We start from the raw sequence: 16,366 nt of genomic DNA, 5'->3' as shown, positions 1-16,366 counted from the left end.
TTATTTAAAGGGCTCATATTTGTCTAAACCCACTTTTCTTAGTCTGTGCTTCATTTCTTTGTGTATTTGGACTCTAATAGTTCATACAGTTTGAGTTTGAACCCTCCAGCTGCTGCAAAACTTTATATTCATTTGGGCAAAAATCCAGTGGATTTCTACAACCTGTTCTAATTCCTTCTTAATTTGTTGCGTCTATAACTCGTTCCGTCTCCACATTTGCTCATATCAGGTCCAGACTTCAGACGAACATTTCTCCAGTATTTCTCCATAGTTGTTTGTCAGCAGCAGCGGTTGTAGTCCAGACTGAAAACATGTCCAAACTTGGAGCCCATTACCTCAAATGTTCAGTTGTTGGTTGAACGGACAGAGCAGCACAGCCAATAACCTGGAGGGGGCGGGGCCTGAAGTGGCTCGAGCATTTAAAGGGCCAGCGCTCCAAACCACCTTTCTGGTGTCATTACTCAGAAATAGGGTTGAAGATGGACCTGTGGAGTTGAATGAATGAAGAATTCAGAGCCAAGCAGAGCATTTACAGTTTATGGAGACCACAGGGAAATCAGTTAAATTGGTTTGTGTGGATAAAAACTTAAATTATGCTTTACAGATATTACAGTTTAAGATCCTGCTCAGATGTTCATATTCCATTAGTTCATAACTAAGATCATAACATAATTTTTCTGCAATCCCAACAAAAGAGCTAACATCTGCCTCTGTCAGACAGTAAAACATGCTTTTAGGTGCTTCAAACAACCATTATTTAATAAAAGAGTGTTACTACTACTAATAAAATATGAACAGAAAAGACAAGCAAAAAAAAAAATGAACGTCCGCCATGTCTGCGTTTAAATACCCAAAAATATTGATAAGTACTTTTTAATATCAGTGAAGTATTATGAAATAAAATATCACAATACATTGCAGAACCGATATTTTCTTACACCCCTAATAGAGAGGGCCATTCAACTTTAGAATACAGGTCACAAAGGTGTTCGTCTGTAATAAATCTCATATGTATAAATCTATGAATAAATCTATATTTAATTATATTATATTACAATGTTCTGAACATGTCAGAAATATGGAGTTAAAATATCCCAAACAGTTCAAATGGGTTTTATTAGACTGCTGAGGAGCTCTGCAAACTGACAAAACAGGAGAAATGAAAAGATCTGGAGCTGATGCTATATCACAAAACTTTCCTCTGTAAAAACTTAAAACTTAAATTAAGTTTTACAGACATTACAGTTTAAGATCCTGCTCAAATGTTCATATTCTATTAGGTCATAATTTTTGTACAATCCCAACAAAAGAGCTAACATCAACCTCTGTCAGACAGTAAAGCATGCTTTTGGGTGCTTCAAACAACCATTATTTAAGAAAAGAGTGTTACTACTACTACTACTACTACTACTACTACTACTACTACTACTACTACTAATAATAATAATAATAATAATAATAATAAAAGATGAACAAAAAAGAAAAGCAAAAAATAAAAATGAACATCTGCCATGTCTGCGGTTGAATAAATACCTAAAAATATTGATACTGTACTTTTTTTTCACTTAAGTTTTTATTGAAACTTTCTACACACCTATTCATAAAAAAAAAAAAAACATTGCTTGGGTACATTACACACATTTTATTACATTCACATTATCCAGTCTTTCCACCATTCAAAACTCTTTTGTCCATTTGAGCTTCCTGTATTCGCAGTCTGAGTCATTCTTTCAGTTGTATATATTCCTTCAATAATTGCGATCCGCTGGTCCTGTGTTGGTGGTTCTGTCTTTCCCCAGTAACTTGTAGATACAGTACTTTTTAATATCAGTACAATATTGTGATATGAAATATCGCGATATACTGCAGAACTGATATTTTCTTTCATCCCTAATAGAGAGGGCCGTTCAACTTTAGAATACAGGTCACAATGGTGATCCTCCGTAATAAATCTCATATGTATAAATCTATGGAAAAATCTATATTTAATTATATTATATTACAATGCTCTGAACATGTCAGAAATGTGGAGTTAAAATGTCCCGAACAGTTCAAATAGGTTTTATTAGACTGCTGTGGAGCTCTGCAAACTGACAAAACAGGAGAAATGAAAAGATCTGGAGCTGATGCTGTATCACAAAACTTTCCTCTGTAAAAACTTAAAACTTAAATTATGTTTTACAGACATTACAGTTTAAGATCCTGCTCAAATGTTCATATTCTATTAGGTCATAAATTTTGTACAATCCCAACAAAAGAGCTAACATCAACCTCTGTCAGACAGTAAAACATGCTTTTAGGTGCATTATTTAATAAAAGAGTGTTAATAATAATAATAATAATAATAATAATAATAATAATAATAATAATAAAAAAATATGAACAAAAAAGAAAAGCAAAAAACAAAAATGAACATCCTCCATGTCTGCATTTGAATAAATACCTTAAAATATTGATACAGTACTTTTTTTTTTTCCACTTAAGTTTTTATTGTAACTTTCTACACACATATTTATCAAAAAAAACAAAACAAACAAACCCACATCGCTTGGGTACATTACTCACAATTCATTATTTTCACATTATCCAGTCTTTCTACTATTCCAAACTCGGTAAGTAGCCCATTTATTCCAGTTTTTGTTCATTTTTGTCCCTTTGAATTGTAAATTTTCCTTCAGTAACTGCGATCCACTGGTCCTGTGTTTGTGGTTCTGTCTTTCCCCAGTTCCTTGTAGATACAATACTTTTTAATATCAACACAGTATCGTGAAATGAAATATCACGATATACTGCAGAACTGATATTTTCTTTCACCCCTAATAGAGAGGGCCGTTCAACTTTAGAATACAGGTCACAATGGTGATCCTCTGTAATAAATCTCATATGTATAAATCTATGAATAAATCTATATTTCTATTATATTACAGTGCTCAGAACATGTGAGTTAGAACGTCCCAAACAGTTCAAATGGGTTTTATTTGACTGCTGTGGAACTCTGCAAACTGACAAAACAGGAGAAATGAAAGGATCTGGAGCTGATGAGGCCGGTGAAAAGTGGGACAAGGATGTAGGAATAAAGAGCCTACAGGAAGGGTGAACATAATGAATGGACAGAGGGGGGTGGGGGTGGGGGGGTGAGGGGTGAGGCGGGGGGGCTTGGCCCTGTCCTGTCTGGTGTGGTTGGGGGTAATCCGGTCTAATCTGCTGCATGTTAACCTATCTGAGCAGCAAGAGCCAGATTATCCCTCTAACAATGGCCACCCGCTCATCTGCTAAATTACTCCACTCAAAATCATATGCTCAGACACACAAATACGCAGACACACACCTACACTGGTATCAAGGGCCATTAGCATATTATATTTCACCCTGTATGGAAGATTAAATCACATTCAGAACAGAGTTTTCCAAACGCCATGTCTCCCATTTGTGGATGCCCAAGGTTAGGAGCACTTGTGAAGAAGAAAAAGCCCGGGTGGGTGTAAGTGGGTGAAAGTGTACGAGCAGGTAAATGAAAAATACAAGAGGTAGAAGCATGTTTTTTTTTTCTCACTAACAAAGCAGCTGGTTTTCTATTTGCAAATGTTCTCAAGGTCGTCAGGGTCGACTCACCTTGAGATGCTCGGAGCACAACAACACAGCGATCACAATGCACATACGGCTCTGCAAGAAAACAAACATACGTATGGTAAATAAATATTTGTATAGAGAAATCTTCAGTGTCATTGAGTTGAACATGAGCGCCGATAATGGGGTTTTTCTGAGGCGCCTGAAGACTTTTCAAGGTTTTTCTTTCAATTAAAGCAGGAGCAGAGAAATGAACACAAGAAAGGAGAGTATAATGTATGTGAAGTATATATGTGAAGGAGGAAGATACAAACATTTACCTCCAGCTTCTACGGCTTCATATTTCTACTCCATTTCTGTATTCTGATGGACGAAGTATTTCAAGAAAGTACCATCTACTGGGTCCTATGGCCATTACTGACACGTTAGAGGACAAAGTTGACGTATAAATACTAACTGTTTAACGTTTATTTCATAGTATTTGATCTGTGGTAGTGTCATAATGAACTAAACATATTAAGGTAAGAACACTAAACCAGAACTGAAAGGATGTGGATCCTTTTCACATGCAGTTTGTCAACAGTAATAAACTCACTAGTGTTTTACAAGCGTCTCAAATACGACATAAGAGCAAAGAAAACACGACACCATGAACTGTAAATTATAGAAAAGAAGACAAATATGTGTGCCTTAAGTCGGGTTAAATTCAAAAGTTTAGCTATTCATGTTATTAACAGAAAAACCTGTTAGCGTCATCTGTTTTCAGAAGGCTAACAGCTAAAGATACCTTTTAGCTAAGAGCTAGTTGCTAGCCTATTGGTAATAGGCTTGGCAGAGACAAAAGCTAACATGTAGCAGCCTTTATCTGTTATCCTACTATTAGTCAGCAAACAGCCGACTCTACCATTAGCTGTCAACTTACACCTGTTAGCTAAAAGTGAGCTAAGAGATGCCTTTAGCTGTTAGCCTACAGTTAGTCAGCAAACAGCTGACTCCACCATTCGCTGTCAACTTACATGCTAGCTGTACCTGTTAGATAAAAGTGAGCTAACAGATACCTTTACCAGTTAACCATAAGTGGTACCTTTAGCTGTATCAGGTACTTTTAGCTGTTAGCTTACCAGATAGCTGTACAGCAAAACTAATAGGTACATTTAGCTGTTAGTTAAAACTGTTAGCTTGCTGCTGGCTAACTGTTAGCTTACCACTAGGGGTAGGCTCACCTAGTTGTTGGATAATAATAGTAAACTAACAGCTGACATTACACAATTAATTTTTCAGTGGAAAAAAGTACAATTTAACAGAATGTTAGTTAATAATGTCCAGCTCTGGACAAGTTATGTTAGCTAGTTATAGTTATCTAGCTCACGTAAAAGCAAGCTAACAGCTACCTGTAAGCTTACGGTATTCTAACTAGAGACCTTAAACCTTTAGCATTATCTGTAAGTATTCTAACTAGATAAACACATATTTAGTTATAAAATGTTACTTGATAAACCGTAAGCTTACATTTAGCTGTTAGATTATTTTAGTAAGATGTGTTTTGCTGTGTATTTTGCCTGTTAACTGTTAGTGTACAGTAGTAAACTGGACCCATACATGCCACATACAACTACATTAATCTAATTTATTGAGCGTAATATTATGACTGTGACCATGACATCCTGAGCAAAATTAGAAACAATGAGTGAAATTAACTCAGCAGGTTTTCTAGTCATGATAAAAACAGCCTGTACCTTCAAAACATTGCACACATGGTTATCTGTGTTCTTTTAGACTGAAAACTAACAACTAAATAAAACATTCACCAAATTTATCAAAGAATAAGACTTTTTAAAGTGGTGGTGGATATAGAACCACATTTTGTATGTGGTTAGAATTCACATATTTTGTAAGTCTGTTGGACAGTTTATTGTGAGAATATACTAATTAATCACCAACATCAGCTGCATTTTTTTTTAAAGGAGTGATATTTAGCTTTTCCTTTTTTTTTTTTTAATGGAATTAAAATGCAGATGAGCCACTTCAGGCCCCGCCCCCTCCAGGTTATTGGCTGTGCTGCTCTGTCCGTTCAACCAACAACTGAACAATATGAGGTAATGGGCTCCAAGTTTGGACATGTTTTCAGTCTGGACTACAACCACTGATGACAACAAATAATTATGGAGAAATACTGGAGAAATGTTGGTCTGAAGTCTGGACCTGATATGAGCAAATGTGAAGATGGAACTAGTTATAAAACGGAACAAATTAAGCAGGAATTCAAACAGGTTGTAGAAATCCACTGGATTTTAACCCAAATGAAAATAAAGATAGTTTTGCAGCAGCTGGAGGGTTCAAACTCAAACTGTCTGAACTATTAGAGTCCAAATACACAAAGAAATGAAGCACAGACTAAGAAAAGTGGGTTTAGACAAATATGAACCCTTTAAGTAACTGAAACAGATTACACACTGTAAAAAAAAAAAAACCCATTAAAACACGGTAATATTCCGGAAGCAGGGGTGCTGAAAAAACACTGTAAAATAACGGAAAATAACCATCTCATAAAAATGCGCTAATTTTCCATAATTAAAATACAGTTTTTTGCCCTAACTTTCCTTGAAATTTTTTTTTTTTTTTTGTCTTTTTAATGTTTAATAAAGAATATTTACATGTAATGAAACAATCAAATTACCCATAAATAAATAAATAAAATTTTTTAATGAGACTAACTTGTACAATCCACTGATAAAAACTGTATTTGGACAGTTTATCAGTGCTTATACATGTTATACATTCACAGAAATACATTTATTCAACATTTTTGTTGTGAAACCTCCCGTAATTACAGAAGTTATTTGTCAATTAACAAACAAGTCTTCTTAAACTTACAGAACAAATACTTCTTTTACAGTTAATTGTCAGTAATTTTATCTGGTTTAAATTTTTTTTTTTTTTTTTACATTATTAAACTTTAAATTAACAGTTTAATCTCATAAATAGAAAATAAATATTTGTGAAATTACGATACATTTGCAAATGTATTTTAACTGTATTTTTCTGTGAAAAAAGAAAACATTTCTTTTGAAAAATGGAAATTTTCTGGTTATTCTCAGTTACAGTTTTTTCATGTTATTTTACATTGGACGTGTAAAATCACAGTCTGTTTTTGTCATTTCATTGATATTTTCTTGCATCTTAAAAATACAGGACAAATCTGTAAAATAAACAGTGAAAATTCTGTTAGACTACAGACCTTTTTTTTTTTTTTTTTTTACAGTTTTTTTTTTACATTTAGTCATATATAAAAATAATTTTAAAAAATCATATATAATACTGTCATTCTCTACCTCTTATTAGATTTTTTTGTAATAATAATACACAGTGGGTTCTATAGCTGTAAATCTGGGCTATAAGTCAAACTTTCATTTAAGAAAAGGGGGATTACTTTGAACAACATCGGAATTATCCGGAGCGAGAAAGTGGCACACAGCTCCGAGCCGGCGCCGCCCGTGGACATCTGCCCGCCGGGGTAATTGGCATTAACCCCTTTAAGCTGAGTGACCCCCTTTTTCACACCCAACACATCTGCACTGCAGCATGGGGACTTTTTAGACCAAATAAAATGGAATCCCACCTTTTAAACATGAATTTTAGCTAAAATACACAAACACTTTGTACTTTTCATCTGACACATGCTCAGTACACACTTGGTAAACGTATGGTTCCAGAGCGGCAGGAAATGTGTTAATGTTGATTGAATATGCTTCTCTATTAGACTAATGTTAGCAGACTGGGCTAATCCGAGGTAATAGAATGGAGGGTGGCTTATTGCTGAACTTATGGATATTACGAAATAAAAAAGTGATTAGAGTGCTGGTAGACCACTTAGAGAAACATACGCTTCCAGGCCCCGCGGCTGAGACTGCACATTACTGCTATTAATGATGAAAAGCAGCTTAGACCAGCCAGGCCAGGACAGTTAGCAGGGACACCGAGGCTCACATGTGGGTTTCCTTCAAGACCAGCAGCGTTTTTATCCGTTCATGTTAGAGTTTTGGTCGATAAAATGTTATAATTGACACCATGACACATCCTTTATTTACACTGGAAAAAAACTAAATCTTACCAAGTGTATTTTTCTTATTTCTAGTCCAAATATCTCATCACACTTAAAATAAGACTTAATCACCTAAAGAGGAAATTTTTAAGTGAGATATGAGAACTTACCAATGGCATTTTTTTTTTTTTTTTTGCTTTATTCAAGTTTTTTTTGGGGGGGGGCTTAATTCAAGATTTTTTATTTATTTATTTATTTTTGCCAAATTTTAAGATTTTTTGTTTAATTCAAGAATTTATTTATTTTTTTGCCTAATTCAAGATTTTTTTTTGCCTTATTCAAGATTTTTTTTGTGCTTAATTCAAGAATTTTTTTTCTTAATTCAAGATTATTTTTCTTGATTCAAGATTTTTTTTTTTTTTTTGCTCAATTCAAGATTTTTTTTTTTTTTTTTGCCTACTTCAAGATTTTTTTTTTTTTTTTTTTACCTAATTTAAGTTTTTTTTTTTTTTTTTTTTTTTTTTTTTTTTTTGCTTAATTCAACATTTTTTTGTGCCTAATTTAAGGTTTGGGGTTTTTTTTTGCTCAATTCAAGATTTTTTTTTGTTTTTGCTTAATTGAAGATTTTTTTGTGCTTAATTCAGGATTTTATTCTTAATTCAAGATTTTTTTGGTTTTGCTTAATTCAAAGTTTTTTTTTGGCCTAATTCAAGATTTTTTTAAAAATTTAATTCAGGATTTTTTTTTTTTTTTTGCTTAATTCAAGCAAAAAAAAAAAAAAAAAAAAAAATCTGCCAGTGGAACAAGTGAAAATTATCTTGTTAAGATTTCTCGAAATAAGATTTTCCAGATCTATTGTCTACAATTTTTTTTCTTTACATCATGTTGTGTCAGTTTTTTCTTTTGTCTTTTACATTGTTTTTTTTTTTTTTTTTTTTTTACATTGTTTTCATTTAGCTTTGTCTATTTTTTTTTTTTTTTTACCTACTTTTTGTCTTATTTTGTCCCTTTTCTTTGTGTTTTCCTCTTTTTGCATCTTTTACATTTTAGTTGCATCTTTTAAGTGTTATGTTTTTATCCCTTTTTCATCTTGTGTTGACAATTGTGTTATTTTGTCTTTTATGTTGTTTTCATCTGTCTTGTTTCATGCTTTACATCTTTTTCATCCCTTTTCTTTCTTCATTATTTTCTTCTTCTTGAGTCTTTCATGTCTTTTTTTTTCTCTTTTTGCATCTTTTTTTGTTACTTTTTGTCCTTGTTTCATCTTGTGTTGGCATTTGCATTGTTGTCTTACACCTTTTACAAAAAAATTTAAAAAAACAAACATCTTCTAACACTTTCACTCACGACCAAAAACGTAATAATTCAACATTTATCATAATAATTATTAATACTGACTGATATTTTTGGCCTCTTCACCTAACCCTGGTGTGTGGTCTTTACTTGTGTGTGATCACATTTGTGTTTTTCGACTCACTGCATGTACATAGACTTCATTTTAATGGACTTTGAAATGGTAAAGAGGATAGAAAATGATAAGAAAAGAATGTTATTGTCCTTAAACTGCACATTATTGTTTGCATTTCTTTATTATTTTGTCCTTGAAATACAATAGAGGCAAAGAATTACATGTTTACACAAAAGATATTCCATTCATTAGGTTAAACAGCAGAAAAATATAGAATATAAAGAGAAAATCTCTGCAATTTTTTGCTTTAAATGTATTCAAACTTCTATGGAATAATGTTGAGAACACATTCAGTTAAAGATAGAGCAACTGGTAATAATATATTAGACTTTTGCATCTGTTTCTGCCTAGATTGTATTATTATTACTATCTATCACTAAATCTGATCTGTTGTAACCCTGTTTCTTTGAAAATCACTTTTTATTGCCTTATTTGATCTGTAACTACCTTTTCTTAAAATATGAATTATTATTCTGTTCAATTTTCTTAATTTAGGTCATAGAATTGAACCCAGTGCTACTATTGTGGAAGTTCCCAAATGAATTATTTTCTAGATTTAACCTTTCTTAACTGATTTATCACCATTTATTACAATATTATCCTCTGTATTTGGCATTTTCCCAGTAAGAATCGTGTATTTTCTTGTATTTAATTCACTGGCCATGAAGATGTTCATAAAAGCTCAGACTGAAGTTGAGTTAGCAGAGAAAACTGAAGAAAAATATCCATAAGTGAACATAAAACCAAACTTTTTTCTTCAATTTTGTCCAGTTTGTGGATTATTTTGTTCATGTTACTTATTAATTTGTTGATTTATTATTCATTTTGTTCATTTTATTCCATCACTTTGACTGTTTTTGTTCATTTGGTTCTTATTTTACTCTTTTTAACTTCATTTTGGCTTATTTTTTTTTTCACATTTATCATTTAAAGTATATAAACCCAGTGTGTCCATTTTAATGGTGAATCAATGTTGTAGAAGATGACGGTGTTTCCATGGTAACTACGGAGTCTATTGGGACGTTCAGAGGCTCCGTGGTTACCATGGAAACGCCGTCATCTTCTACAACATTGATTCACCAGTGAAACCCATGGAGTTGGATCAATGACAGTGGATGGACACACTGGGTTTATGTTCAGTTAATGAGAGATTGGACTGAAAAGTCACTTTTTCTTCAGTTTTCTCTGTTTCTGACAGAATAACCCTCAACTTTAACCTGAGCTTTTATGAACATCTGCACGATCAGTAAAATAAGTATGGGAAAATTTATGATGTTTACTGAAAAAACGCAAAATACAATGGATTATGACATAATAAATTGTGATAAATTGCTTAAGATAAGTTGAATAGCAAGAGAAACTATTTTTGGATGGCCATAAATGTAACTTTGGGTCTTTATGGGATAATTTGGACATTTTTGGATGCTGAAGAGCCTGATGGACATTCCATGGTTATAACCTCCTGAGACTCAGCAATGCATCTGTGTCCTCTGTAGGGGACAAGAGTTTCACAGCTTTACTTTAAAAAAAAGACACTGTCCACTGCAAAAGACATTCCATAAAAAAAAATTATAAAAATGTATGTGAAAAAAACTGTTACATTGTGCTATTTCCAGTCAAGACAACTAGCTATTTAATGTAAAAAAAAAAAAAAAAAAAATGAAGCCAAATGATACTTTTCTTTTTTCTTTTGTTCAGACAAGGTTTAGTTTTCAGATGTTACCTGCTTAAACAAAAGGAAAAAAAAGAAAAGTATAATTACATTAACAGAAGACAAAATTAACGTCATTAGCTTAAAAAAAAAAAAAAGCCAAAACTTTGACTTTTCTGGGGTCGCAGTAGAATAAATAAACACCTGGTATTTTTCTGTTCATCCTTTCATCTTGGTTTCACATCATTTTTATGTATTTATTTTACCTTTATTTAACCAGGAAGTCCCATTGAGATTAGGAATCTGTTTTGCAAGGGAGACCTGGCCAAGGTAGCAGCCAAACAAAGTCTAAACAACATAAAACACATGCAATGAACAATAAAACACAATAACAATTATCTAACCATCATGGCATCAAGAAAGACAGTGACATTCTTCCTTTACTGTATTCTCCATGATACTTTTAAAACCATGAATAGACATGAATGTACACTGTAAGCCCGGATAAGTAGAGTTTACTCCAAAAATCTGAGGCAAGTGATTGTACTTAAATGATTTGAGTAAAGATTGACTAATCAGTTGGTTTAAGTAGGTTCAACTTTAATGCTAAAAGTATTGAACTTAAACTATTAAGTAGAAAACACTAAAAGGCAAGTTATTTGTACTTTAAATCTGTTGTAAAATCAACCCCACTATCCAACCATTCAACTCAGCATTTTAGGATACACTGATTAATTTATCATTGATTAAACAACCTTTTTTAAGTTAATCAAACTCAAACCCTATTCCTAGCTATAATAATTACAAATTTACTCAACTTAATACAGGGCTTAGACAAAATAATGGAAACACCTTCACCTCAAGATGATAATGCCCCAATCCATACAGCTAGAATTGTTAAAGAATGGCATGAGGAACATTCTAATGAAGTTGAGCATCTCGTATGGCCGGCACAGTCCCCAGACCTCAACATTATTGAGCATTTATGGTCAGTTTTAGAGATTCAAGTAAGACGTCGATTTCCACCGCCATCGTCTCTAAAAGAGTTGGAGGGTATTCTAACTGAAGAATGGCTTCAAATTCCTTTGGAAACAATTCACAAGTTGTATGAATCAATACCTCGGAGAATTGAGGCTGTAATTGCCGCAAAAGGCGGACCTACACCATATTAAATTATATTTTATAGATTTTTTAAGGTGTTTCCATTATTTTGTCCAACCCCTGTAGAATGTCACATAAATGAAAGTTAGCTCAACATCATTTACCAGTGGAAGAAGCACTTTTGATCTGACTAACTATTAAGAATTCCACAGTAAAATAACAGTGTAAGATGAACAGTAAAGCCATAGTTCTTCCTCTGGCTCTGACTCATGGTGCAGTTCTACAAAAATACTAAAACAAACAAAAAAAGGTCAATAAACACTGCCATACACACATTAAATCCACATTAACACTAACACCACAACCCCGCTGAACCCCTGCACAGAAAAAGAACACATTTTCAACAACATGCCCAATGCCCACAATGCAATGCGGAGATAAAAAGGTGTGGTCATGACTAAAACTTAGTGATTTAATTCCATTCATCTTAAAGTTTTTCGTACTTTCAACTACGTCTACAAATTAGTAGAATATACTTAACATTTTATAGTAACATCATAAAACTTAAATCATTTAAGTGCATTGTAATTAAAGCGTTTTAGTAAATACAAATTCCGGCCTTACAGTGTGTGTAGTCTGACAGTTTTTTGAAGATCATTCCACTGTTGTCATAAATCCACCTCCTGTGGACTGTGTGGGACCCAGCTCCATCCTCTAGTGTCCAACAGTGTTTGATTGACAGCGCCACCATGACAACCCTGCATCATCTGTCTTGTCCAATGAGGACGCAGCTCTGCGGTCCCTCCCTGCTGTCCAGGTGGACTTAAAGGACAGTCCTCCGCAGCTCCTCCACTCTACTTCAGTTTTTTTTTCTTATAGGTCAGTCCTCCGCAGCTCCTCCACTCTACTTCAGTTTTTTTTTCTTATAGGTCAGTCTTCTGCAGCTCCTTCAGTCCCTTCTTCATTTTTCTTCAGTTCTTTTTTTTTTTTTTTTTTTTTTTCGTAGTCATGGTGTTCAGGTCTCCGCTGGACTTCTTCTCCGCCTCCCGTCTCCTCCTGCCCCACATCCCGGATGGTCCCCCTCTCCTGGCCCGGTCCCGGTCCCCAGAGGAGCCTCCCGCCGCCTGTCCTCCGCTCGCGCTCCCCGGTCTGTGCTTCTCCGCGGCGCAGATCGCGAGCGTGTGCGAGACTCTGGAGGAGACCGGGGACATCGAGCGGCTGGCCCGGTTCCTCTGGTCCCTGCCGGTGACCGCGGACGGCCGGGACTCCATCTCCGAGCACGAGTCGGTGCAGCGGGCTCGCGCAGTGGTGGCGTTCCACACCGGGAGTTTCCGTGAACTGTACCACATCCTGGAGACGCACCGGTTCACGCGCGCTTCCCACGGTAAACTGCAGGCCATGTGGCTGGAGGCTCACTACCGGGAGGCGGAGAAGCTCCGCGGGCGTCCTCTGGGCCCCGTGGACAAGTACCGCGTGAGGAAGAAGTTCCCGTTACCGAGGACCATCTGGGACGGAGAGCAGAAGACGCACTGCTTCAAAGAGCGCACGCGGGGGCTGCTCAGAGAGTGGTACCTGCAGGACCCGTACCCCAACCCCGGCAAGAAACGGGAACTGGCCCACGCCACCGGACTCACACCCACTCAGGTTGGAAACTGGTTCAAAAACCGGAGACAGAGAGACCGGGCGGCGGCGGCCAAGAACAGGTGAGTGGATTCAGACCGGACGCACGCGCACCTTTACCTGCGACCTTTACCTCCAGTTCCATCACGAGGAGCTTAAAGGTGTCTGCAGTTGAACTCATTAAATGTTGTGTTTTAACTGAGCTGTCAGTCACTCGGTTCATTCTTTCGCCCCGCGCGCACAGGGTCGTGCGTAAAAAAGAGCCGTTCATGCGTAAAAGCGCGCGGCCTTTCAGAGCGGAGGGTTTTGTTTTCCTCTGCGGCTCTGACCTGATGCAGACATGTCTTCTGTTTTCTGTCTAGAATTCAGTTCAGGGTCAGTGGTGGAATGGGTCAATTATCCCACTGGTGGAGGCAAACTGTGGGGATGTGCACGAGTGGGCGCGATTTGGGCATTTGCATTTGCATGACAGAAGTTCAGCTGTCACTGGATACAAACAGGATGAGGATGATGAAGATAATGAGCATTCTGCTGCTTCTACTTCTGCTTATCCTTATCATCATCATCATCATCATCATCATCATTATTATTATTATTATTATTATTATTATTATTGTTATTATTATTGTTATTATTATTGTTATTATTATTATTATTATTATTATTATCTAGGGATAATCATCTAGAGCTAGGGCTATAAGGGACACATCTAATATTAGTTTTTTAGTCAGAACATCCCCAGACCTTTCAAATATGGGAATGATATCATCAAAATCTGGAATAAAACAGTAAAATCTCAGTTCCTGCATCTCATGGTTGCTATTGCTACTTTTTTTTTTTTTTTTTTTTTTTTTTTACGCACATTCAACATCTTTGTTTTTTACCTCTATTCTCTTCATTATATTTCATTTATTTAACATTATTTTTCTTGCCGTTCGCAGGTCGCAGCATCACAGATTGTGCGCGGACAGTGCGCGTGGGCTCCTCGGAGGAGAGTGCAGTCCCGGTGGAAGCGCAGGGCGCGCGGATGAGGAGACGCATCTGTCGGTAACGGACAGTGACTCTGACCTGGATGTGTAGAACTTTACAAACAAACACCAAACGGACTTTTACGGGTTCTGTGGCGGAGATCAGATCAGCGGGTTTGACCGGCAATAAATGTTCCTGTTCTAATGCAGCTTCATCCGAAAAATCCTGTTTTTTTTTTTTTTTTTTTCTTGTTTTTTTTTTTTTTTTTTCTGAATGCTGAAGCACTGTCTTTAAACCCACTCACATATAGTGAAACATGCACGTCTGGAATTTTAATCATTTGATAAACCTTCACAAAGAAACAGATTTTTAAGGTAATGTTTCTGTTCTTTTTCTGCTTCTATTATTTATACGATTAAATCTCACATCTATACTTTACATATTTGGATTTTTAGTCAAGTTTACTACATACAGTCGCAGAAAAAAATATCAGACCACCCCTTGTTTTCTTCAGTTTCTTGTTCATTTTAATGCCTGGTCCAACTGAAGGTCCATGTGTTTGGACAAATATAATGAAAACAACAAAAACAGCTCATAGTACTTTAATTTCAGAGTTGATATCTATGCATTTTCTATTTTTTTTTTTTTTTTTTTTTTTTTTTTTATTTAATAATAATAACCAAAATCACTTCAGTTCTTACAACAATATCTGTGGCATTGTACTGACAAAAACAGTGCTTTTAGACATTCCATGTTTTCTTTTCTGTCTGTTTTAGTCACATGATACACACAGGAGTTAGAACTGGATTGCAAAACCATTGTTTTTGATGACTTTGGATGTATAAGACAAAATTATACTGCAAATACTCCTGTCTGCACACAGAAAATCCCATAACATATGCAAAAATTCATTTATTTTATTTTATTTTTTTAAAATAAGAGTTCTGCAGGATTTGTTTGCTTTTACAAGAGTTGCATAGTTTTCTTTGCTGTTTTGGTGTAAAAAGACGCCACGGTTTCAAAGATGGAGCCAAAGCAATCAGAAAAACCTGTAATCCTGTTCCAGCAGAAGAGCCGCCTTTCTGTTTTTTGCTGCAGACCAGGACTCCACTAGTGTTTATTATTCCGTCACATCACTGGGCTGGTGTTTACGTGCACTTCTGAAGGCTCTGATGTGCACCGCCCGCCTCATTTTGACCTGTTTTTGTTGAAGATCTGCACTGTGAGGACTGTGACTGTGATCAGGCTGACTGTCTTCATATCATTTATCATCCACATGTTGTTTTGGAGATGAAACTTGCAGCTGTGGACTTCTCTTCACACACACACCCCCACCCCACCCCCCTGCACTCTGACCAACACTGCTGTAGACAATCGATATGCACTGACTGAAGCTACCTCCCTGTCTGGAAATGTAGTTTTATATCCTTTATTTTCACTCATAGTTACATTTATTTAATGTCAACAACGTGCAGTCTGTGTCATGTTGGTTTGTAGATGACTTTATGTTAAACTGGAAGTAAATGTGTCGATATTTTGTATAAATAAAAGTATTTAATATAGAACTGTTTTGTGCCAAGTCACTTTGCAGGGATTTCATCATCACTATAAGCCCGGATAAGTTGAGTTTACTTTAAAAAAAATAGAGAAAAGTGGTTGCTTTAAACAAATTATGTAATGATTAACCCATATAGACCTATAGTGCTACTTATGTGGCAGATCCCAAATGATTTTTTCTCTATTTTTACCTTTTCTTAAATGATTTAGCACCATTTATTCTAAAGATATGATCAGTATGTTGCATTCTTAAGTGAAAATCAGCTATTTTTCTGCATTTAATTCACTGATCATGACTGATGTCCATAAAAGCTCAAATTAAAGTTGAGTTGTAATATCAAAAACAGAAAAATTGGAGGAAAAAGTGACTTTTTCAGTAAAATCTCTCATG

At 35.3% G+C, this 16,366-nt stretch overlaps 1 protein-coding gene and 1 long non-coding RNA gene across 2 annotated transcripts; one reads left to right on the top strand and one right to left on the bottom strand.

Annotated features, from left to right (window-relative positions):
- Positions 1 to 225: 225 nt before the first annotated feature.
- Positions 226 to 16,019, bottom strand: LOC115439620 (uncharacterized). The gene is made up of 3 exons (XR_003938271.1): positions 15,779 to 16,019; positions 7,231 to 7,237; positions 226 to 236 (listed from the first exon to the last, which is right to left on the bottom strand). It is a non-coding gene; the product is annotated as an uncharacterized LOC115439620 (long non-coding RNA).
- On the top strand, positions 12,810 to 14,772 carry six3b (SIX homeobox 3b). Its single transcript, XM_030163470.1, has 2 exons — positions 12,810 to 13,532; positions 14,391 to 14,772. Exons 1-2 carry the CDS (start codon positions 12,838 to 12,840, stop codon positions 14,527 to 14,529), a joined length of 834 nt encoding a protein of 277 aa, XP_030019330.1. The 5' UTR covers positions 12,810 to 12,837; the 3' UTR covers positions 14,530 to 14,772.
- Positions 16,020 to 16,366: the final 347 nt, after the last annotated feature.

The sequence above is a fragment of the Sphaeramia orbicularis genome, chromosome 19, assembly GCF_902148855.1.
Source record: "Sphaeramia orbicularis chromosome 19, fSphaOr1.1, whole genome shotgun sequence".
NCBI classification, from domain to species: domain Eukaryota; kingdom Metazoa; phylum Chordata; class Actinopteri; order Kurtiformes; family Apogonidae; genus Sphaeramia; species Sphaeramia orbicularis.
Note: the sequence above shows the minus strand (reverse complement) of the source record. Positions and strands in the feature narration are given on the sequence as shown.